At 40.3% G+C, this 23,184-nt stretch overlaps 5 protein-coding genes across 5 annotated transcripts in view; 4 read left to right on the top strand and 1 right to left on the bottom strand.

The window, feature by feature from the left end:
* The window catches only part of LOC132707139 (caskin-2), a 96,168-nt gene extending 94,010 nt beyond the window's left edge, over positions 1-2,158 (bottom strand). Inside the window, exon 1 of the mRNA XM_060678849.1 lies at positions 1,796-2,158. The gene's annotated coding sequence lies outside the window, so the exon portion shown is untranslated. The remainder of the gene's footprint in view (positions 1-1,795) is intronic.
* A 1,637-nt stretch (positions 2,159-3,795) lies between these two features.
* Positions 3,796-11,393, top strand: LOC132707666 (uncharacterized). Its single transcript, XM_060679589.1, has 15 exons — positions 3,796-4,200; positions 5,186-5,639; positions 5,692-5,818; positions 5,871-6,041; positions 6,093-6,161; positions 6,220-6,568; positions 6,615-6,767; positions 6,876-6,925; positions 7,551-7,743; positions 9,708-9,814; positions 9,868-10,214; positions 10,273-10,399; positions 10,448-10,618; positions 10,675-11,092; positions 11,155-11,393. The coding sequence occupies exons 1-15, from the start codon at positions 4,023-4,025 to the stop codon at positions 11,313-11,315; spliced, it is 3,075 nt and encodes a 1,024-aa protein (XP_060535572.1). The 5' UTR covers positions 3,796-4,022; the 3' UTR covers positions 11,316-11,393.
* A 1,596-nt stretch (positions 11,394-12,989) lies between these two features.
* LOC132707663 (cytochrome P450 4C1-like) lies at positions 12,990-14,161 on the top strand. Its single transcript, XM_060679585.1, is given in 7 exon segments — positions 12,990-13,070; positions 13,120-13,196; positions 13,272-13,398; positions 13,447-13,541; positions 13,543-13,609; positions 13,666-13,865; positions 13,867-14,161. Coding segments are annotated over 7 exon segments (870 nt in total). The 3' UTR covers positions 14,090-14,161.
* Positions 14,162-18,240: 4,079 nt separating this feature from the next.
* LOC132707392 (cytochrome P450 4C1-like) lies at positions 18,241-19,933 on the top strand. Its single transcript, XM_060679236.1, has 6 exons — positions 18,241-18,348; positions 18,398-18,744; positions 18,803-18,929; positions 18,978-19,148; positions 19,205-19,622; positions 19,688-19,933. Exons 2-6 carry the CDS (start codon positions 18,434-18,436, stop codon positions 19,846-19,848), a joined length of 1,188 nt encoding a protein of 395 aa, XP_060535219.1. The 5' UTR covers positions 18,241-18,348; positions 18,398-18,433; the 3' UTR covers positions 19,849-19,933.
* A 1,049-nt stretch (positions 19,934-20,982) lies between these two features.
* LOC132707391 (cytochrome P450 4C1-like) lies at positions 20,983-23,032 on the top strand. Its single transcript, XM_060679235.1, has 7 exons — positions 20,983-21,261; positions 21,328-21,434; positions 21,488-21,834; positions 21,893-22,019; positions 22,068-22,238; positions 22,295-22,712; positions 22,774-23,032. The coding sequence occupies exons 1-7, from the start codon at positions 21,084-21,086 to the stop codon at positions 22,932-22,934; spliced, it is 1,509 nt and encodes a 502-aa protein (XP_060535218.1). The 5' UTR covers positions 20,983-21,083; the 3' UTR covers positions 22,935-23,032.
* Positions 23,033-23,184: the final 152 nt, after the last annotated feature.

The raw sequence follows: 23,184 nt of genomic DNA, 5'->3' as shown, positions 1-23,184 counted from the left end.
TGGCGAAGACTTGAAAGAGTTAGATCAGGATTATAAGGTACCAAAAAATGAAAACCTATGTTTAGCGATCAGTAGTTTAGAAAACATTTTAGAGTCAGCAGGAAGTAGAACACAGTCATCCAATCAAAATGAACGAAAAAAAAACCCTATTAAACCCAATTATTATTTAACAAGTAATACATAAACGTATTTGTGATTCTTTTTGCTTTTATTCAAATAAATGTATACTCGAAACAAAAAAAAATACATGTCGGAAAGAAAAAACAAACAACCTAAAATTAAACGAAAAAAAACTAAGCTCTGCGAAGGTTTTTAACAAAATACCAAAATAAGTAGTTGTATGACAAAAGATTGGAATTTTATTATAAGTCTCCTATATGTAATAATGGCAGTTCTTTAAGCATGCGTTGTATAGAATATAGAGTATAGAGTTCCTTTCCTATAAAACATTATTTTTTCTTTTATTTCCAAAGTTTTTTATAAAAATCTTTTCTATCACGTCTCTTTCATGTAGAACTTCCGACCTTAACTTTTTACTCTTGCAATAACTCTTTCCTGACATTTGCTACTCCTATATCTTTGGTCTTATCAGTCTCAGTGATATTTGTTATCAGTGTAATTTCCCTGTCCTTTTCCATATTTGTGCTAACTAAATGAGCTTTTTTTTCTCCACTGGTTGTCTCTGAAGATAGCAATATTACGCGGTGTATATTCCTTTTTTTACTGCATATTCAAAGTCTCTTCTCCCTAGATTGGTTTTATTATTATTGTTTATATACTTTTTGTACATCCTATCCAAATGTTTCCACCGATTTTCACAATCTGCACCAGTTATGTTCTGTTGTCATCAAAGGACATTTGATAAAGACACGGTGTTGTCGAAACAACTGTCTAATAAAAATATATAATTTCGTGAAAATCTGAACTTTTAGCTCTTATTTATTTTAATGTTATCAACTATAAATAACATAAGATACTAGATGCAAATAGACACAGACTATAAATACACTGAATAGCAACGCAGAAGAATGTTTATTATTTATTATTTTTCAATATACTTGTTTAGTTCTTCAATACTGCTCATAAATGTTGAAGAAGGTTTGGACAAGCCACCTTCACTTAAATGGTCTATTTCTGTTTCAAACCCTTCCAAATAGGGATCTTTTAAATTTATGACATATAAATCTCGCCACATTTTCCACCATTTAACTCCTCAAAATCTCTTGCACCGTTCGGTGCTGTATCGAGTGCGAGTTTCAGTTTAGATGCCAACAATTCGCCATAAAAACGCATTTATTATTCTACTCAACGGCGCACCATCCTATCTATTGTGTGTGTGCTATGGTTAAGAAATAAAAAGTACATTCTGGCAACGCTGCAAACAAATCAATCACCACAGAACAAATATTGTGTTCGTGGAATAAAAAAAACTAGTTCAACTGGTTTTCTAATAACCTACGTGTTTCCGTACAAACTATACCGATGGTTTGGTCGTTCTGCACCAGAAGTTATGGTTAATTTTTCGTGCCTTTTACTGGGGATACCAGAAAGTGTTTTTCCCCGTCGTCAAAGTAGCGGCAACCGCGCTCACCGTGCATGACAGCTCCGTTGTTTTCGTCGTCCGATCGTCTTTTGTTTGCTAATGCGTTACGCAAACCCGTCTCGACGGGGGCTTGGGGGTAATAAATGGTGGAAACTGGCCCGAAAACGCCGTCATATGACGTCAGGGACGGTACCGACCCCGGTTGATCAGCATTGCCATAATAACGAGCGCATATTAACCTAAAAAACTGACCTTAAGGATCCCGCGGCGAGTGCTGCCGATCGGGCTCAATCCATCGCGGGAGGCGGCGGCACTGCCCCCGCGAAACCTCGCACTCGGACCGCGAACCACATCACCCCGCCCCCCCTCGAGCGCAAAAAAACGAACGCCGTCGATTTTTTTGAGGTTACATGGCCGCCGGGGGGGGGGTTTTCAGTTTCTGTCGGTTTTGTGGCGCGGCGGCGGCGTCGGGGAAAGCGTCGAAACGTCGTCGTCTTGTACGGGCGCGAAACTGCCGATTGATTTTCAATCCGCGTCTCGTCTGATGACGGCAGCGGCGGCGGGGGGCGGCGGCGGGCGATATTTCGGACTCTCCTGTCAGACTGTAAATATTGATTATAAGCGCGTCGTTTTGCGCCGACGGGCGGCGCGACGTTGCCGCCACCTCGGCGACGTCCCGCGCGACTGTGTACTGGAAATCCGCAGATCCGCGCCAAGTGCTTTTACACAGGGTGTTTTTCTAATGAGAATCTAAAATTCCTGTAGGATTTTAATTTTAAAAGTATAGTGCATTTATTGAAGTATTTTACAGTACCTTAACCGCATGTTACCTCGCAAGTCAACTCTTTAAGGTCTGTTATGCTAAGTGCTCGCAAAACATGAACCTGTTTGTGAGTTTTAAATGATACAGGGTGAAGCAAAATTCCTTCCGCGAAAGTCTCGTTAGGCTATTTATTAAAATATATGGCATATTCTAATCTTCCCGGATTGTGTCTCCCCATTTATTAAGCATTTATTAAATAGGTTAGTTATTGTTTCATGTAGGATCACTGGTCCATTTTTCACTAGTTCAATAGGAATGTTTCCAGGCACTGATGCTTTTCCGTTTTTTGAATCTTGTTTATTTCTTGATTCTTACTTTGAATCGCCTTATATTGTAACTTGAATTGTGTTAGTTTTTAGTAATTCTTTGGTTTTTGTCTATTAAATTGAGCTTACTTTGCTGCTATTCCACCTAAATAAACAAAAAAAAAACTGACTGATGTTCTCTGCTTTAATACCTACCGGATCCAAGTTTTATTACCATCGAGTGGTAACTTCCATAATTGAAGTATGTGCGAATATTTACGTAGGTAAATCTAAATGTATTTTCTTTGGTAACTGCCTGGATAGCTTCCTTCGCAACAGATACTATTGCAGTATCATGCCTTGCCTCAATAGTTTTAATAAAAAATATCTTAAAACTTGATGCTCATAATCTAGACCATTTTCTGGTTAATTAATCCGCTTACTACGCAGTCAATTGATAATTTCTTCTATTCTTGTCGATGCATCTGGTGCACTTTCACTAACTCTAGAATGATATGGAGCAATATCCATTATATTTAATGATGGCCTTTCCAGTTTCGGCAGCAGTTTTTCAACAGTGTGAACAGCCGATTAGCAATCTTTTAAATCGCGTATCATTCAATTTACCTACGTCTAAAGTAAGTTTCTGTTTTGGAACGTCCGCCGTCAAAGTCGACAATTTGGTTGGTTACCGGCCTTAGGTAAAACAAAAACACGCGATCCTATTTAGCTAGATCTTATTTGCATCTATTTCAACCACACACGATCCATCAGGCGGCTTCGGGCACTCCAGAAAGACAAAAGACTCGCCCGATTCCGCGAAAAGTGCCGCCCCATCCGCTAATGGACGCCGTCCGTCCATTAAATTAATGGACGCACCGCGAGGACTATTAATTTAACCAGGGGTGTATCAATCCCACGCGCCGGGGCCGTCGTCATCATTTTTTTGTTTTTTTGAATTTCGAAAACGGGAAATCTCGCACGTCCGCGCCATCTGTGTGCTGACAGCCGAACGTCGCCTTGTTAACGAGAAACTGGTTTGGCTCTCCTACGTCGCCATCTATCGACGGGTAGTCGAATAACGGGCTGAATCCGCGGAAAATTCGGGCGGCGATCGATAGACGTCGCAGACCAAGTTCAAACCGGTTCGAGTTGTTTTCGCAGACCGAGAAATGCATCGTTATTGCAACCTCTCGATTTACATTATGAATTACCACGGGAGTACGCGATTTAATTCGATCCACGCGAGTCCAAAGTCCACCGTAGAAGGACGGAACGCATCTGATTTATTTTAATAGATGCAATCGCTGGTACTGAGACGCGAGCAGTAATATCGTGAACTAAGATAAAGTGCTCTCTTTCGCGCGATAAGGTATTGCATCGAACAAACAAATACGGATAAACGTATAAAATGGCGTACTTGATCGCTTTGGCGATCATAGCGGTGGCCGCTGCCATTTTCGGGCCGCGAATCTTCGCTGCTTATAAGAAACGCCGTAAAATCGCCGAGGTTATCGACAAACTTCCCGGGGCCCCGTGGTACCCGATCCTCGGTACCACTTTGCCGCTCCTGAAGACTTCGCGAGAAGGTAAGCACCACGCCATCGTCTCCTCCCCCGCGCTCCGCACACGGGACGACGTAAACAACGCCAGGGTCAAACCAAGGTCGTTGCTATTTTAACCAGAAACACTTCAAAAACTTATCAAGATCAACGTCGACGTCATCAATATGCTATCATCATCAACCAGTAAATCACTACGCAGGACGTGGAAAAAAATCCTTCCTGCGAGGCCCAAAATTGTAAAAGTCTCAGTATTGCGCTGATTCCAATCGAATTAGTTAAAAATTGAACTGAGGTGGCTTTTACATAAGACACTGTTACATAAGACACAATATATGTAAATTACATAAACAAGAAACGCATTAACGAACATAAAGGAGCGTTAAAAAACAATAGTCTAGATTCTAATTATGTCACACACTTAAACACAGAAAAACACATTTTTGACGACAATTTTGATATTTTACATACAGCCACAAAAAGTAGAAAATTAAATTTATTGGAAGCCATGGAGATTAGAAAAATGAGAGATTCAAATGTATTGCTTAACGAACAAGTAGATTTAAATACCTCTCCTTTATTGAACTTAAATTCTCACAACAACATTAATTAAGGTTTTACGGTCATTTTTCGATATATATATAGTAACAAGTAATTTGTAAATATAACATTTGATAAAGACACGATTTTGGCGAAACAATTGTCATGTCAAAATATATAATTTCGTGAAAATCTGAACTTTTAGTTCTTATTTATTTCGAATTAGTTAACTTGCAAGGGCAGTCAAGTATCCGAAAGCTGTGATCCACAATCTGATTCATGCGTATTCCCATTTGAATGCTGAAAACTGTCTCAAGTTCATACTACAACAGGCTCATTGTGGTTAGGGTTCTGAAAATGATCTCTGTATTCAGAAAAATACTGCAAAACTACCCTCCCTGATGAACCATTAAATACCCATAGCAAAAAATTCTTGTGTGCAACATGTGAATCAGGAGAGCTCGTTTTCCAGACCTGTTCCGCCACGTCATAAGCAGGCACGACGTCTACGGACCCGTCTACAGGAGTTGGTTGCTCCAGGAGCCGGTTATCCACATCTGCAAGGCGGAGCATATCGAGGTTCTGCTCAAGAGTTCCGTAAACATCAACAAGGGGCAGGCTTACGCGTACTTCGAGCCGTGGCTCGGTCAGGGTCTGCTGACCGGGGGCGGCAAGAAGTGGAAGACGCACCGGAAACTGATCACGCCGGCTTTCCACTTCAGCATCTTGGACAAATTCGCGGAGACTTTCGTCGAGCGCGCGGACGACCTGGTGCGCATCCTGGAGTCTAAAGTCGGCAAAGGGTACTTCGATGTTAACCCCTACGTCACCAAGTGCGCATTGGACATAATCGCGGAAACCTCCATGGGAAGGAAAATAAACGCAATGAAGGATCCAGAGTCCCAGTACGTCGACGCCATAGTGAGGTGAGTTCGGCGACGAAGTACTGTCGGTCGTACTGCCTCTGTCGCTTTGTAGCGTGTGCGAAATAGCATCGTGGAGGTACGCCAACCCTATCTGGGCCAACGACTTCCTCTTCCAATTCACCTCGACCGGCAAGAGGTTCTACAAGAACGTCAAGTACATCGAGGAGTTCACCCAAAAGGTATACCCTCCGATGGTGGGTGGTCAGGGAATTAAAACGAACGATGTTTCAGATCATCATGGACAAGAGAGCGGAGATTGACGGTCCGCGACCAAACGTTAAGGTCGACGAACTCGGCAGGAAGGAGAAGCAATCGTTCATAGACATCTTGCTCTCCAATCAGGGTCAGGATCGATTCACAGATCGCGAGATCATCCACGAAATCAACACGTTCATGTTTGCGGTGAGTTAAGTGGACGTGGTTGTCGTCGCTACGCCTTCCTCGACGTTTCAGGGTCAAGACACCAGCTCCACGACCACGGCGTTGACGTTGTTCGCTTTAGGCAATGACCCTAGGATCCAGGTATACTTGGTTTCCTCCGGAACCGTCTTCGTGTGATCTCTAGTTTTATTCGTTGCAGGCCAAAGTCCACGAAGAGCTCGATTCTGTACTAGGAGTTACCGACGGACCCATAACCTCTCAAGACGTCGCCTCCTTGGAGTACCTCGACCGGGTGGTTAAGGAAACGCTCAGAGCGTACTCATTCGTACCCGAAATTGCGAGGGTTCTCGAGGAGGACATCGTGTTGGACGACTTACGCGTCCCGGCAGGGGTGACCGTCATCATGGACCTTTACAATCTGCACCACGACCCGGAACATTATCCCGATCCGGAAAAATTCGACCCGGACCGGTTTCTACCGGAAGCCAGTAATGCTAGGCACCCATATGCCTACATACCTTTCAGCGCTGGACCTAGGAACTGCATAGGTCGGTAAGCGATCGGAGTTTTCGCCTTTGCACCGGTGTTTTCCAGGCCAAAAGTTCGGGATACGTAACGCGAAGACGATGCTGGCTTCGATACTGAGGAAGTTCAGGGTTAGGAGCCGCGACAAGCCGGAGGACATGAGGTACTATCTGGAATCGGTGCTCAGACCGCAGAACGGGATCAATATGGAGCTGGAGTTGCGCATATAGCCGTTGTGACATTTTTTTTAATAACATGTAATTAAAGGGTTTCAATTATATCTTGAGAATTTTTAAATCATTTCCGCCTACCTTCGACGGTGTAACGTAGCATCTACTCTCAACCATAGTCTGGATTATCTGCTGGTCAATTTAAGGCTCGTACGTCGTCCATCTGTCCCCTTGAAAATCCCCATACGCTTGATTCACTGCAGGGAGTATGAATAACCGTTGGAAGCTCAGTGAATTCGATTTTTTTCTTTGCCTATTTTAGAGACTTTTGTATATATTTCGGTTCATAGAATAGTCAGGGTATAACTATCACAAGCATGAAGTCACTTCCGAGAATAGTTTGGCACTTTAGGAATAAATTTGAGTGTGCAAATACTGAAACGCAACTATCTAATATGAAAAATCTGCTTATTATCAAATATAGATTGATTTCTTTGATTTTGACTTTTATTCACTTACAGTTCCCATTCGGTTAATAAAATTCGCGGCTTTTTTTCTTCTCAAATTGCTTCGGTAAGGGAATATGAAAGAGAAAATTTTACGCTCAATGATTTCGGTTGTAATTTGCTCGCGGTGTATCTTGATCGGGTATAGGAAACTATTAACTTCGACGGTACTTATCTCTACATGCGGCAGTCGAACACGTTTATCATTGCTAATGCTTCTATAATGATCGAAATGGGTAGGGGAAGAGTATACTATTGTAGACGATATAAATAATTAGCATTATTATCCAATGCCGTTAGTTTTGTCTAATTAGTAATACGGTTTAAAGCGTTTTGGTGATACTATGTCTTATCTAGTGGCGTTGGCGGTACTCGTGGTGACGGTGGTGATCTTCGGATCGCGTTTTCTCGAAGTTTACAGACGCAAACGCAAAATCGCCGAAGCCATTGACTATTATCCGGGAGAAAAATGGTACCCTATCGTCGGAACCGGTCTGACGTTCATGGCGACGAGCAGAGAAGGTACAGGGAGTACTGATTTCAGAAAAAAAAAGTTTATACAAAAGTTTAAGTTATTTATTTTTTATATATACAGGGTGTCCGATTAAAATTTTAAATGGAACACCCCCTATATTTTTATATTTTTAGAATTTTTAGAATAAAGGTAGTTTAGACAGGAACTGAGATTATATATGTTTTTATGCAAATTGTTCTTAGTAAATATGGTCTTCCACGGCTAACAGTAGTGACTTGATTAAATTTTAAACACATTTTAACGATCTACGATGACTAGGTATTCACGCCTAATTATTTTGAAAAATTTAATTTTAATGATTGTTTCAACAAATGATGGGACAATTTATTAAGATTTCGCATATGTAAACAAAGTTTTCATTAATAGCAGAAAACTTCGGTTTCTTTAAACTTGCTTTTTACCCTAGTAGGCTGTGGTAGCCAAATAAGTGTTTATAATTGTTTTAAGTGACGTAAGAGTCAGAGTTTGACAGATGTCATTTTAATCAAGCAATATTATTATTCCTTGAGTTAAAAATGTGAACGGTGCAAGAAAAAATAGATATGCTGGCTCTTAGAGAGTATCAAGGAAGAAAATTTATGCAAAGTTTAGGCAAGATGGTAGCATTCTGTCAACGTGCAAAAAAAGACCACGACAAGTTCTAACAGAGGAGAAGCAGATGGATTACTACTACATTTTGACAATATACCAGAATCCTCCACCCGTCAAGCCGCGTTAGAGTTGGATGTTAAAAGAACTAGACTCAGAAATTGTTTAAAATTAAATAATCGAAAAGCATTTCAGTTTTTACCGGACTATAGGGACTATGACGCAAGATTACACCACTGCTTGCGTCATATAATTTGGTCCGATTAGACGATTTTTTATACAAAAGCCCCAATTTTTAATCGGAAAAACACACATTACTGGAGTGATGAAAATAAGAAAAGGGTGTTGGAAGTAAACGACAAGGCAGAAGATATATCAAAGTGTGGTGCGGAATATACCGATCAAAGGTATACAACCGTCAATAGTAAATGAAATACAAAATTACAATCTTTGGATAGGACATATAGAGGTTGTTTATTCATCGTTGCATTATTCAAAATGGTGGATAAAACATACTGTAGATTTTATATTTTGTTTTTATTTTAATTGTTGCAGTTATTGTTTGTTGCTTTTACTTGTTACTGTTACTTGTTTTAAATTTTTAAGCTTTTATCATAGTTATACGTATTATTTTACATCGTTGACGATATAAATAATGATGTTTTCATTGTATAAACCTATAAATCTCTGTATTACCTTACCTACAAAAAAGACCCATCACCCATTGCGAAAATCCTTAAAATTAATTAAAAAATGAGAATATGCATTTTTTCAACTTCTTTAAAATTGTAAGTGTCAGTATTTCGAAAACCATTAAATTTAGGTACAGGACAAATTCAAAAAGAAAATCTTTTAATTTAAGACACCCTGTATAATTTCGAAAATACCTACTCATTGCAGATCGTTAGAGGGAAGTCTTCTAAAAATGTGTTTAGGATTCGCTTAAGTAGTCATTACTGCCAGAGGTGGAAGACCATATTTACTAAGAACATAATTTTGCATAAAAAACAATATATAATCTCAATATCTGTCTAAACTACACAAAATTCGAATAAGTTGTTTCTATAAAAGTTACCTTTATTTTTGGCAACGATTCTAAAAATATCAAAATATACATTTAAAATTTTGAAACTAAAGTCAGTCCAACACTTATCGGATACCCTGTATATATAAAAAATAAATAATTTTAAAATTGAATTTAAACCGTTAAACTTTTGTATATACTTTTTTTTAAATCAGTAGTTCTTGAGAAAAGGTACAGGGCTATAATAAAGTGCTCACCCAAATTCCCTCAATTTCGTTCGGTTTTTATCGGTGAATCCATTTTATCGCGTGAAACAATACAAAGTTGCGCATTTTCCAGACATATTCGACTTCATGACGTCCAGGCACAAAAAGTACGGTCCGATATTTCGAAATTGGCTGCAAGGGGAACCCATTGTGCACATCTGTAAGGCCGAACACGCCGAAGTGAGACATCGATCGAGTTTGGCCGAGCCGAGTTTATTCGGAATTCGTTTCAGTTGCTCCTGAAAAGCAACGTCAATATCGATAAAGACATGAGGTACCGCTATTTCGCGCCTTGGCTGGGCACGGGACTTTTGCTCGGAGGCGGAAACAAGTGGAGGACCCACCGGAAACTGATCACTCCCGCTTTCCACTTCAGCATCTTGGACAAGTTCGCGGAAATCTTTGCCGAAAGGGCCGACGACTTGGTGCACATACTGGAGGACAAGGTAGGCAAGGGGTACTTCGACGTTAACCCCTACGTCACCAAGTGCGCGCTGGACATCATCGCGGAGACCTCCATGGGGAAGAAGGTAAACGCGATGAAAGACCCGAACTCCAAGTACCTGGACGCCATTGCGAGGTGGGTCTGAGCATTGGTAGTTGGATTATCAAATATGCTGGTCCTGATTTTCTTTTAGGTTGTGCGAGATTGCTTCCAGAAGGTACACGAATCCCATTTGGGCCAACGATTTTCTTTTCAAGTTCACCGAACCTGGTAAAAGGTTCTTCGAGGCCTTAAACTACGTGAATGGGATTACGCTTAAGGTAAACGTTTGGTTATAGAAGGATTATGCAATTTAACAAGTGTTTCAGATCATTTCCGAGAAGAGGGCGCAATTCGAAGAGACCAAGAGCACCATCAGAGTCGACGAATTCGGCAGAAAAGAACGACAGGCTTTCATCGACCTCCTGCTCACTACGCAGGACCAAAAGCGCTTCACGGACGAAGAAATCATCGAAGAAGTAAATACCTTCATGTTCGCGGTAAGGGAAACGAATCGTAAGTGAGGACAGTGGATCAAATGTCTCGTAATTTCTAGGGCCAAGATACCAGCTCGATCACCACTGGTTTCACTTTGTTCGCGTTGGGCAACGAACCAGAGATCCAAGCCAAAGTGCACGAAGAACTGGACGCTATCTTCCAGGGATCGGACCGTATTATCACGCCTCAAGACGTCGCGTCTATGGACTACCTGGATAGAGTGGTGAAGGAGACGATGCGGTACTACTATTTTGTACCGGAAATCGGAAGACGTCTGTTGGAAGAACTGGTGTTGGACGGACATCGCATTCCCGCGGGTACCACAGTCATCCTAGACCTCTACGAGTTACACCATGACCCGGAGCACTTTCCGGAGCCTTTCAAATTCGACCCGGATAGATTCCTCCCCGAAGAAGTAGCTAAGCGCCACGTCTACGCTTACGTCCCGTTTAGCGCTGGTCCCAGGAATTGCGTAGGTTAGTCCAGGGGATTCGGGTCGGGAAATACGACGGTCGGTTTCTAAAAATCGCCTTTTCAGGCCAGAAATTCGGACTGCGTAACGCTAAAACGATGCTGGCGTCCATCTTGAGGAAATTCAAGGTCAAGTCGCGCGACAAGCCGCAGGATTTAAAGTACTACATCGAGGCGGTGCTCAGGCCGCAGCAAGGTCTTCACATCGAGTTGGAGCTGCGCAATTGAAGCTCCACGCGCTTATCTTAGTATGCCGATTATTTAGGCAGCATTGTACATACATATGTAATATATCGGTTTCGTTTCTCCGTTCCTTTTTCTCTTGCGTAGCATGCATCATGTCGAGCAGACTTAATTGTTTTTATTCGTGACTGAACACCTGAATATAAGCCTCGCAAAAGATTATCAATTTAATTATTTCTTTTTTAAAAAATTATCTTACATTTTTCTTACATCTTTACATTTTATCAAGTTTAAAATTTTTTTTTGGTATTTTATTTTTAATGTAACTAAACCTACCTAGTGCCCTATTCTAAGTTTCCTTCCGAATTCTGCCGAAATTAAAGTGCCTTCTGGTGTTCCGCAAGGATCACACCTGGGACCCCTCTCTTCAATGTGTCTGCTGAGAGTCCAAAATGCTGATGACTGTATTAAACTCCAATAAGATTCGGATCACCTATCCCTATGGTGCGATTTTCTTCAACCGGAACAGCATCGTTATTGCAGGCCTCCGTAATAAGGGATCTTGGGGCGTTACTCGATATTAATTGATACATTCACCGACATGACCGTCAGAATTGACAAACGTCAAAATTCAAAGCGTAGAAAATATCTCCGAAAACATCCGATTGCTCCCAAACCCGTGCGGTAAAATCGCGGAAATGTCCGAAATGGCTCGGATCCGTGAGAAATGTAACTGACGTGGTAAAGTGACGCTCCCCGCACGCTACATCGGTGTGTAATTAGTTATTTTGCAGACGGGAGTGATTTACATTTGGACACATGCTTTGATAAGCTGCAAAATATACTTAAGCGAAATAATGTTGTACCTTTTCTAATTTATTGCGCAAAATGCAAGAGACATAAACAGTGGCAACGTTGTGAGAATGCCACACAATACTTAATATTTTTAATGACGCGGTCAAGTGGGTGCTAAAATAATCATTAATTATATTTTTCGTGTATCATTATTATTATTTCTACACAGAAAATGAAGGTTCTAAAGATTTTATGAAAGTCATATTTTTTCTATCTATTCATCTATCTATTTGATTTCAAGTATATATGCTGATAATATGTTCCGGGATATCATCCATTCGACTGGAATCGTGCAGACGTTTCGCCAAGATCTCAGTTGGCATCTTCAATGCTCGCGCTCCGAAAACACTTCGAACACTTAATAAAATTCTAAATAAAAACCATCTACTTCAGGATATTCATTTCTCAATTAGTTTTTTAATTATTTAATTACTGTTTTATGTGTGTGCCTGTGTAACATTTTGCACGTTAAATGTTAAATACTAAGTGTTCTATACTGACGATCCCATAATTGCATTTGAATTTTCGGGACCGAAGAAAAATTATTTTCTCGAAAACACTATTGCCGATCTGAAAAATTCTTCAACCGGAAGATTCGTGGAAATAACCCAAAAATATAGTTTACTCAAAAAATATACAGAACTTCCCAGTTATGGACAAAAAAACTAGGTCGGCTGTTGATAAATCCAACTTGAATCATTCAGTTCGCTTCTTCAGAGCTTACCGGAATAAAATATCGCATATGATGTCACTAGTTTCCTGAAATCGGTTTTCCACTAGATTGGTCAAGTCTAAAAAAAGGCAAAAAAACTGGAGATATTAATATTATTGGTAAAAAAGTCGTCTCTCTTTGCTTTCGATTACATGACTTCCAGGTATAATACCTTCAATCCGGGATTCACTATTTGGTTCCAAGGGGAACCCATCGTGCACATCTTCACCGAAGTAAGACACTGATCGACTTCGAGCTTATTTTATGCCGAATACCTTTTAGATATTCTTGAAACATAACGTGAACATCGATAAGTGCGCACTGGACATCATCGCAGAGACATCGATGGGAAAGAAAAGGTGGACGCCATTGGGCGGTGAGTTGAAGCGTTGATGTGTTGACTGTGGCATGGGCTGGTGTCGGTTTCATTCTAGTTTATGCGAGATCTCCACCAGAAAGTACACGAACCCCATTTGGGCCAACGATTTTCTTTTCAAGTTCACCGAACCTGGTAAAAGGTTCTTCGAGACCCGAGACTACGTGAATGGGATTACGCTTAAGGTAAATATTGAATGTTAGGAAGATAATATAATTTATCGACTGTTTCAGATCATTGAAGAGAAAAGAGACCAACCGAAGAAGACCAAAAGCACCATCAGAGTGGACGAGCTCGGTAGGAAGGAACGGCAGGCTTTCATCGATGTTCACAGAGAACCCAGAACGGTTCACTGATGCAGAAATCATAGAAGAAGTAAACAGCTTCATGTTCGCCGTAAGAGAAATAAATCATCGCAGAAGACGGTAGGCCAAACGTCTCACAAATTCCAGGGCCAAGATACCAGCTCGATCACCACGGGTTTCACTCTGTTCGCTTTGGGCAACGAACCTGCGATCCAAACTAAAGTCCACGAAGAACTGGACGCGATCTTCGAGAGTTCGGGCAGCGTCATCACGCCTCAGGACGTCGCGTCTATGGACTACCTGGATAGAGTGGTCAAAGAGGCGATGCGATACTACTATTTTGTGCCTATCCGAAGATTTCGTTTTGGATGGGCGTCACATTCCCGCGGGTACCACCGTCATCCTAGACCTTTACGAACTGCACCATAACCCGAAGCACTTTCCGGAGCCTTTCAAATTCGATCCCGATAGATTCCTCCCCGAAGAAGTAGGCAAACGTCACGTCTACTCTTACGTCCCATTCAGCGCAGGTCCCAGAAATCTCGGACTGTGTTTCAAAATACCCGACTAACTTCTACTTCAGGAAGTTGTATTGACAATATCTTTACTAACTCAGATTCGGTTAAAACAATTGTATTAGAACTTTACATTGCTGATCACGCGGCACAAAAAAATATTTTTGAAACACAGTCAAAAACTCCTGAGCTCTCTGTGTATAAACGTGTTTTCTCACAGGTAGGGCGGGATGATTTTCTGTGTGAACTAAAAAACCAAGACTGGACTGTGTGTTTTTCTTTTACCCCTGTGACTGAAACTGATGTATTGCGAATAATTAAGACTGTTAAGACTAAGGCAGTAGGTTGCGATGGTATTGATATTTTTACAAACAATTTATGTATTCCCCATATTTTGCCTCATATCAGGCATGTTATAAACTATTGCTTAAAATATTCAATTTTCCCGAATCAGTGGAAAAAGGCACTCGTCCTACCGTTACCGAAAATTGCAAATCCAACAACCTTAGATAATATTCGCCCTATCAGTATTTTACCAACCTTTTCAAAAATCTTAGAAAAGGTTATATTTGAGCAGATGCAGTTTCACTTAGGTAATCATTACCCCCGTTACTCAATCAGGATATAAAGCTGGACTACAATTCTACTACATATAACCGATGATATATTTAGGGCTACAGATGAAGGCAAGCTGACACTACTAACCCTTTCAGACTATTCGAAAGCGTTTGATACCCTTAATCATCAAATTTTTATTTCAGTGTGAAATTTTATTGGTTTGTCAGAAAACGCAATTAATCTTAAGCGGTAACATGGTGTAATTTCTTCATTCTTAAATGTTAATAAAGGTATACCTCAGGGATTTATTTTTTCTTTGTTGTATATAGCCCTCGTTGTACAAAATGTCTGTTGTCAAGTTGTCATCATTATTATGCGGACGATACACAAATTTACCTCTGTTTTTTTCATGGTGAAGCTAAGCAAGCCGTTGCAGCCCTAAACTATGACTTGAACATAGTTTATGAGATGTGCACTAAGCATTCTTTACAATTAAATGCTAGCAAATCCGCAGTAATCATATAATCATGTTCAAATAACTTGCCAAATAAAATCAAAAATTTAAGCAACCTAAAACGCTTCAATACTAACCCTTTTCAGAGGCTACTGGATGAGCAAATTGCGGAAATTTCTTTGTGCGCTACATGCAATGAAATATTGCTTTCGTTATTTTTACTGTGTTTGAGTTTTGCGGGAACACCAATATCTTTTGTTTGTTTAACTTACAACTTATAAAATAGAAATTCACTTAGTTTTTTTTCTCTCTTTTATTGGGTTAGATAGAACAGTATACTAATCTTTAATAGACTGAATCTCGCCTTGTTGCCAAAATGTTATCTTGTTATTGTTATATTGTATATAATTCAAATAAAGACCTTTATTGTTGTTGTTGATAGTGCTATGCAGGACTAAGTTCAACATTTTATTGCTTGCAAAATACATAACTTTTGGAGGAGGTACATATATCACAAAAAAAGTTGTAAAATAATCAAAACTTGCCATCACTTCCGCAGTATTAGTAGAACTAAAATTGCGATCTACCGGATATATTTTTATTATATATACTGCTAATCATGCCATTGTCAAAACCGAATTGTACTTAACATAATCATCATATACACTTAGGATCAAACACTTTCCCTATTTAATTTTTTTCATCACTATCGTACATATTGAGATAAAGTATAGGAGCATATTAAATGGACTACCGTGGACAAACGTATTCTTTAAAAATCTTCAGAAGGAAACTGTGGGTTTTTCCGTCTCAAAAAGAAAAATTCGATACTTGCATTCAGTTGTAATTTGCTCACGGTGTATCTTGTTGACCCGCTTCGTGGCCATTAATATATTCGCCGGTACTTAACCTCTACAAATGGCCGAGGAACGCTTGGGGAAGAAAAGCGCAGCAAAATATTAAAGAATTGATAGATTTATCTGCATTCAACCCAACCCGAGAAACGTTCTTCGGCAGGCACGACAAGTCATACTACGCAAATAAAAAAACTCGCAAAATTACAATCGACTTTCCGACAGGTAAGTCGGTTCGTGTAATAAAATCCAAACGAATGAGCCGCGATTAACCAGCCGAATTTCGATCTTCTCGCGATTAACAACGCCGATGCTTGTCCTTGGTGGGCATGCCAATATCATCAAAATCTGAACGTGTAATTGTTGCTTGCTTCATCATAATGAAAACTTGTCGCCAGAGGGAGCGTGGTTGTTGCATCCGAGGATATAAATACTTGGGATTGTTATCCGAAGGCTTCAGTTGAACAACACGATCCGACTAGCTTAATTGGCTCACTTGGTCTCGCGTTGTTAATCGTCTCGGCAGTACCATGTCTTTTCTGGTTGCGTTGGTAGTACTCGTGGTGACGATGGTGCTCTTCGCTCCACGTTTTCTCGAAGCTTACAGGCACAAGCGCAAAATCGCCGAAGCCATCGACTACTATCCCGGTGAAAAATGGTATCCGATAATAGGTACCGGTTTGAAGTTCATGACGACTAGCAGAAAAGGTAAAGAGATATTAACAAAACACTACATACCAAACTCATTTGGTAAACCTAACATTCTATTTGTTGCCCAAAAATCATGCCGAGATTTTCCACACTATGAATAAAATCTGCATCAAAAATTCAAATTAGAGAAGCGGCAGAGGTTTTAGCTGATCCACAAAGGAAATGCTGCGGTAGTCATGAACACACATGAATATAGGGATATTCTTATAAACGGATCCCACGATCAACTTAAAAAAGATCCTGCGTCATCTATAGAACGTACCTTAAATCTGTTATTAAGACTTCTTCTCTATGGGAATCCGTGAAAAAGTCTGTCACCCCTCATGACTCTAAAATTCATTGTCTCTACTGACGCTCTAAGAATTATAAACCAGGATTACCCCTGCCACCTATAGTTCAATTATTTCTGATCAGGAACGATTAGATGAGCGTAGCAAATTGAACTTTTCTCTGCCACCAATATATATTTTCGTTATTTGAACTGGATGCAATAATGGTGAGTATAGCAAATGTGCTTCGTGCATATGTTGCTATTTTCTTACAACTGAAATAATTTAACAGTTTCACAACAAAGAAGGAAGATTAGATCGATCAAGATGAAAGCAAAAAACACTATTTGCATGAGCATTAAAACATTAAAAAAAAAATTGTATCATTTTACTCCCATTAATACAATGGCAAATGAAAAAAAAAGAGATGTTTCTACGATCGTTTAAAAATCAAAAGTTTAACTTAATTTTCTTACTTTTAACTTTCTTTTCGTAATAGCGAAAAAATTCTTTAACATTGATTTCACAATGTGTATCTAAAGAAACCAAATTGGTAATATTAAATATTCGTCAAAACTGTAAACGTGGAAAACTAACCAAAAAAGGTTTGCTGAGATATTTTTCAGACATCCTTTTGGCGACAAACAAACACCCAAAAAAATGGAGACTGTTTTACATGGCTTCATTAAAAAAATAACCAGTATAATAAGAAATAAAAGTTATTATCGTCAAACAAATTCAATAAGAAAAAATTAGTAATAAGTAATAGAAAAATTTGTGCTGGGAATTTATTCTTTATTTTTAAATTTAATTCGAGTGATTTACGTTTGGACAGTGATACCTCAAGTGCTTTGGTAAGCTACAAAATATACTTAAGTGAAATAACGTTGTTACCGTTAGTAACTTATTGCGCAAAATGCAAGAGACGTAAACTGCGGCAACGCTGTGAGAATGAAACAAGATTACTTAACATTTTTAAGGACGAGGCCAAGTGGGTGATATAATTAATCATTAATCATATTTTTCGTGTATCAGTATTATTATTTCTACACAGAAATTGAATGTTCTATTTTATGAAAGTCATATTTTTTTCTTTTGTCTATCTATTTGATTTCAAGTATAAAATTTGTTGCACTTAAAGCCTTTTACACGGCGGCATAATTTTTTATATATATATATATATATATATATATATATATATATATATATATATATATATATATATATATATATATATATATATATATATATATATATATATATATATATATATATATATATATATATATATATATATATATATATATATATGATATACTACCAAATGTCAAACGAGACAATAAAAGTCGTCTCATTTCTAGATGCTTTCGATTACATGACTTCCAGACATAAGACCTTCGGTCCGGTATGTGTACGATGGGTTCCAAGGGGAACCCATCGTACACATCTCCACGGCCGAACACGCCGAAGTAAGACCCTGATCAATTTCGAGCTTATTTTATTCCGAATACCTTTTAGATATTCTTGAAAAATAACGTGAACATCGACAAAGGCATGATTTACCGCTATATGGAACCTTGGCTAGGCACGGGTCTATTGACCGGAGGAGGAAACAAGTGGAGGGTGCACCGGAAGCTGATCACTCCCGCTTTCCACTTCAGCATCTTGGACAAGTTCGCCGAAACTTTCGCCGAACGCGCCGACGACATGGTGCACATTCTGGAAGACAAGGTAAGCAAGGGGTACTTCGACATTGATGCCTACGTCACCAAGTGCGCACTGGACATCATCGCGGAGACATCGATGGGAAAGAGGGTATATGCGCTGAAAGACCCCAAATCCAAGTACGTGGACGCCATTGTAAGGTGAGTCGGAGCGTTGATGTATTGACTGTGGAATGTGCTTCTATCGGTTTCATTCTAGTTTATGCGAGATCTCCACCAGAAGGTACACGAACCCCATTTGGGCCAACGATTTTCTTTTCAAGTTCACCAAACCGGGAAAAAGGTTCTTCGACGACATCGAATACGTGAATGGAAATACCCTTAAGGTAAGCTTCAAGTTCCAGAAGGACCATCAAATTCACTGAGTGTTGCAGATCATTGAAGAGAAGAGGGCACAATTAGAGAAGACTAAAAGCACTATCAGAGTGGACGAGCTAGGCAGGAAGGAACGGCTAGCCTTCATCGATATCCTGCTCACTACGCAGGAACCAAAGCCGTTCACCGACGAGGAGATCATTGAACAAGTCAACACGTTCATGTTTGCGGTAAGGAAAACGAATATTAAGTGAGTACGGTAGGTCAAATGACCAGCAAATTCTAGGGCCAAGATACCAGCTCGATCACCACGGGTTTCACTCTGTTCGCGTTGGGCAACGAACCAGAGATCCAAGCCAAAGTGCACGAAGAACTGGACTCGGTCTTCCAAGGATCAGATCGCATAATCACACCCCAGGACATCGCCTCTCTCGACTACCTGGATAGAGTGGTGAAGGAAGCGATGCGGTACTACTATTTCGTACCGGAAATCGGCAGGTGTCTAACCGAAGAACTCGTTTTGGACGGGCATCACATTCCCGTGTGTACCACCGTCATCCTCGACCTTTACGAACTGCACCACAACCCGGAGCATTACCCGGACCCTTACAAATTCGACCCAGATCGATTCCTCCCCGAAGAGGTAGCCAAACGTCATGTCTACGCTTACGTCCCTTTCAGCGCGGGTCCCAGAAATTGCGTGGGTTAGTCTGTAGTATTCGGATCGGGAAATTTGGAGGTCGATTCTAAAAAAAACTCTCTTTTTCAGGCCAAAAATTCGGACTGCGTAACGCGAAAACGATGATAGCGTCCGTCTTGAGGAAATTCAAGGTCAAATCGCGCGACAAGCCGCAGGATTTGAGGTTCTACATCGAAGGATTGCTCAGACCGCAGGGCGGACTTTATGTGGCATTGGAGCTGCGAAAATGAAGCCCGTCGCGTTTCTCTTAGCATGGCCGATTATTTATTGTTGTTAAGTTTAACTACTGTTCCAAAATAAATTATTTTCGTTTGATTTGGTTTATGTTCCACCGGACTGCTCCGACGATTGTTTTATTTTTTTTTGGAAAACTATGCTTCAGCTTATAGTGCAGATAGACGAATAGGTGCCTATTCCTCGTTTAAATATACCGAGCAGTATGTCAAAAAAGTTTTGTTTTGTTTTTTTGGCTAGTTTTGGTTCGTTTTTGGCATTTTATTATTAATTTATTAATTTATTAATTTTATTATCAAAGAAAGTGGAGATATTTTGGGAACCAGCAAAAACACAAACTTTTTTTTCTCTCTTTGACTTCGTCTTATCAATTAAAGTGAAATCGTTTGTTAACCTCAAAAAATGCAAACTTTTTCCTTGCCGTTTTAGAATTTTATTATCATTTAAATCAGAATACTTTAGCTTAAAAAAAAATCAACGTTTTCCGTTGTGTGTTTGGCATTTTATTACCAATCACAGTGAAGCATTTTGTTAACATCAAAATAGAATATCAGCTTAGTACCATAGTAGAATATCATCAATTAAATCCAAATACTTTAACCTCAAAAAATGCAACGGTTTCCGTTGTGTTTTTGTAATTTGATTATCAATTGAAGTGGAACAGTTTGTTAACCTCAAAATATGCAAAGTTTTTCTTCGCCTTTTTGGTTTTGTATTTTCAATTAAAGTATAGATTGTTAACCACAAAAAATGTAAAGTTTTTTTTATGTTTTTGACATAATTATTAATGTACCGGTCTTTTTGGCATTGCATTATTAATTAAACTAGGATACTTTCTTATTCTCAAAAAATGCAAATCTCTCCTTAGGTTGCTCACGGTGTATCTTGTTCGCGCGGTACCCGATATTAAATTTGCTAGTGCGTTTATCTCTCCAGTAGCAACGAACGCATCGGCGTCCTTAATTATAGACACGCTCACGGCGATAGACGAAATCGCAACGTCAAATTATTGTTTACGTCTATAAAGATATGTCCTTAGTCATGGTGATTACGGAGATCTCCCTCCATGCGTCGCCCAAAGAGGCCACGGATGTTATTATCGTCGATATAAATAATGGAGATTATTGTCCGAAGGCTTCATTTGACCAAACGGACTGCGCGTGTTTGATAACGAGCGGTAATAAAAAGTTTCACCCAATTGGTGTCAAGTTTTAATAATCGCGGCAGTACCATGTCTTTTCTGGTGGCATTGGCTGTATTCGTGGTGACGGTGGCGCTCTTCGTTCCACGTTTTCTACAAGCCTACAGGCGTAAACGGGAAATCGCTGAAGCCATCGACTACTACCCCGGAGAAAAATGGTATCCGATAATAGGTACCGGTCTGAAGTTCATAACGACGAGCAGAGAAGGTAAGAAACCACTGTTATTTACTAACTGTCAATAACAACATTCTCACACAGTCGTTCATTTTCTAGATGCTTTCGACTATATGAGATCCAGACACAAGACGTACGGTCCGGTATTCCGAAGTTGGTTCCAAGGGGAACCTATTATACACATCTGCAAAGCGGAACACGCGGAAGTAAGACACCCATCGAGTTAGCTTGAGTCAAGTTTATTAGAAATCCCTTGTAGTTGTTCCTCAAAAGCAACGTCAATATCAACAAAGGCATGATCTATCGCTATTTCGAGCCTTGGCTAGGCACGGGGTTATTGACCGGAGGAGGAAACAAGTGGAGGACGCACCGGAAGCTGATCACTCCCGCTTTCCACTTCAGCATCTTGGACAAGTTCGCGGAAATCTTTGCCGAAAGGGCCGACGACTTGGTGCACATACTGGAGGACAAGGTAGGCAAGGGGTACTTCGACATTAATCCCTACGTCACCAAGTGCGCGCTGGACATCATCGCGGAGACCTCCATGGGTAAGAAGGTGTACGCGCTGAAAGATCCGAAGTCAAAGTACGTGGACGCCATCGTGAGGTGAGTCGGCGCGTTAATGTTTTCACTGCTGCATGTGCTCATGTCGACTTTCTTTTAGTTTATGTGAGATTTCCGCGAGAAGGTACACCAACCCCGTCTGGGCCAACGATTTTCTCTTCAAGTTCACCAAAGCTGGAAAAAGGTTCTTTGACTCGATTGATCACGTCAATGGGATTACGCTGAAGGTAAACGTTAACTATTAGAGAGAAAATGTAATTAATCGAGTGTTTCAGATCATTGCGGAGAAGAGGGAACAATTGGCGAAGACTAAGAGCACCATCAGAGTGGACGAACTAGGCAGGAAGGAAAGACAAGCTTTCATCGACATCCTGCTTAATACGGAGGGCGAGAAACGGTTCACCGACGCGGAGATCATCGAAGAAGTAAACACATTCATGTTCGCGGTAAGGGAAACAAATCATGAGCGAAGACGGTAGGTCAAATTTTCCGTAAACTATAGGGACAGGATACCAGCTCCATCACCACAGGTTTCACTTTGTTCGCGTTGGGCAACACACCAGAGATCCAAGCTAAAGTCCACGAAGAACTGGACGCGATCTTCGAGGGGTCGGACCGCATAATCACACCCCAGGACATCGCCTCTCTCGACTACCTGGATAGAGTGGTGAAAGAGACGATGCGGTACTACTATTTTGTACCGGAAATCGGCAGGTGTCTATCAGAAGAGTTGGTTTTGGATGGGCACCGCATTCCAGCAGATACCACAGTCATCCTTGACCTTTACGAATTGCACCACGACCCAGAGTACTATCCGGAGCCTTTCAAATTCGACCCGGATAGATTCCTCCCCGAAGAAGTAGCGAAGCGCCACGTCTACGCTTACGTCCCGTTTAGCGCCGGTCCCAGGAATTGCGTAGGTTAGTCCGGTGGATTTGGGACGAAAAATACGACGGTCTGTGTAAAAAATCGTCTTTTCAGGCCAGAAATTCGGATTACGTAACGCTAAAACGATGCTGGCGTCCATCTTGAGGAAATTCAAGGTCAAGTCACGTGACAGGCCGCAGGATTTGAAGTACTACATCGAGGCGGTGCTCAGGCCGCAGCAAGGTCTTCAAATCCAGTTGGAACTGCGCAAATGAAGCCCCACCCGCTTCTCTTAATATGCCGATTATTTAGGCAGACTGTACATAGATGATATATTTAGTATTAATATTCCAAAATAAATCGTTCTTGTTTATTAGTTGCTTTTAATGAAAGCCCGTAAATTTTTGACCCTTCGGAAGATTAAGGAAAAAATTGAAAGTCAAAAACGACAATATAATCAATGTTTAACCGAATTAAATACTGCCGTTATTTCACATTTCCTATGGTACTTTGTAAAAATTGAAA

Source organism: Cylas formicarius, unplaced genomic scaffold, assembly GCF_029955315.1.
Source record: "Cylas formicarius isolate icCylForm1 unplaced genomic scaffold, icCylForm1.1 PGA_scaffold_9__14_contigs__length_23061073, whole genome shotgun sequence".
NCBI lineage: Eukaryota > Metazoa > Arthropoda > Insecta > Coleoptera > Brentidae > Cylas > Cylas formicarius.
The sequence above is the reverse complement of the archived record's forward strand: the minus strand, read 5'-3'. Positions and strand labels throughout refer to the sequence as shown.

What these genes read in the sequence shown, in the direction of transcription:
- LOC132707666 (XM_060679589.1), top strand. Translation starts at nt 4,023, where the DNA reads ATGGCGTACTTGATCGCTTTGGCGATCATAGCGGTGGCCGCTGCCATT. An exon ending in TCAACACGTTCATGTTTGCG is followed by an intron (nt 6,042 to 6,092) that starts GTGAGTTAAGTG and finishes TCGACGTTTCAG; the next exon opens with GGTCAAGACACCAGCTCCAC. An exon ending in TGCTGGTCAATTTAAGGCTC is followed by an intron (nt 6,926 to 7,550) that starts GTACGTCGTCCA and finishes TACGGTTTAAAG; the next exon opens with CGTTTTGGTGATACTATGTC.
- LOC132707392 (XM_060679236.1), top strand. Translation starts at nt 18,434, where the DNA reads ATGATTTACCGCTATATGGAACCTTGGCTAGGCACGGGTCTATTGACC. An exon ending in TGAATGGAAATACCCTTAAG is followed by an intron (nt 18,930 to 18,977) that starts GTAAGCTTCAAG and finishes TGAGTGTTGCAG; the next exon opens with ATCATTGAAGAGAAGAGGGC. An exon ending in TCAACACGTTCATGTTTGCG is followed by an intron (nt 19,149 to 19,204) that starts GTAAGGAAAACG and finishes AGCAAATTCTAG; the next exon opens with GGCCAAGATACCAGCTCGAT.
- LOC132707391 (XM_060679235.1), top strand. Translation starts at nt 21,084, where the DNA reads ATGTCTTTTCTGGTGGCATTGGCTGTATTCGTGGTGACGGTGGCGCTC. An exon ending in CATAACGACGAGCAGAGAAG is followed by an intron (nt 21,262 to 21,327) that starts GTAAGAAACCAC and finishes TTCATTTTCTAG; the next exon opens with ATGCTTTCGACTATATGAGA. An exon ending in TCAATGGGATTACGCTGAAG is followed by an intron (nt 22,020 to 22,067) that starts GTAAACGTTAAC and finishes CGAGTGTTTCAG; the next exon opens with ATCATTGCGGAGAAGAGGGA.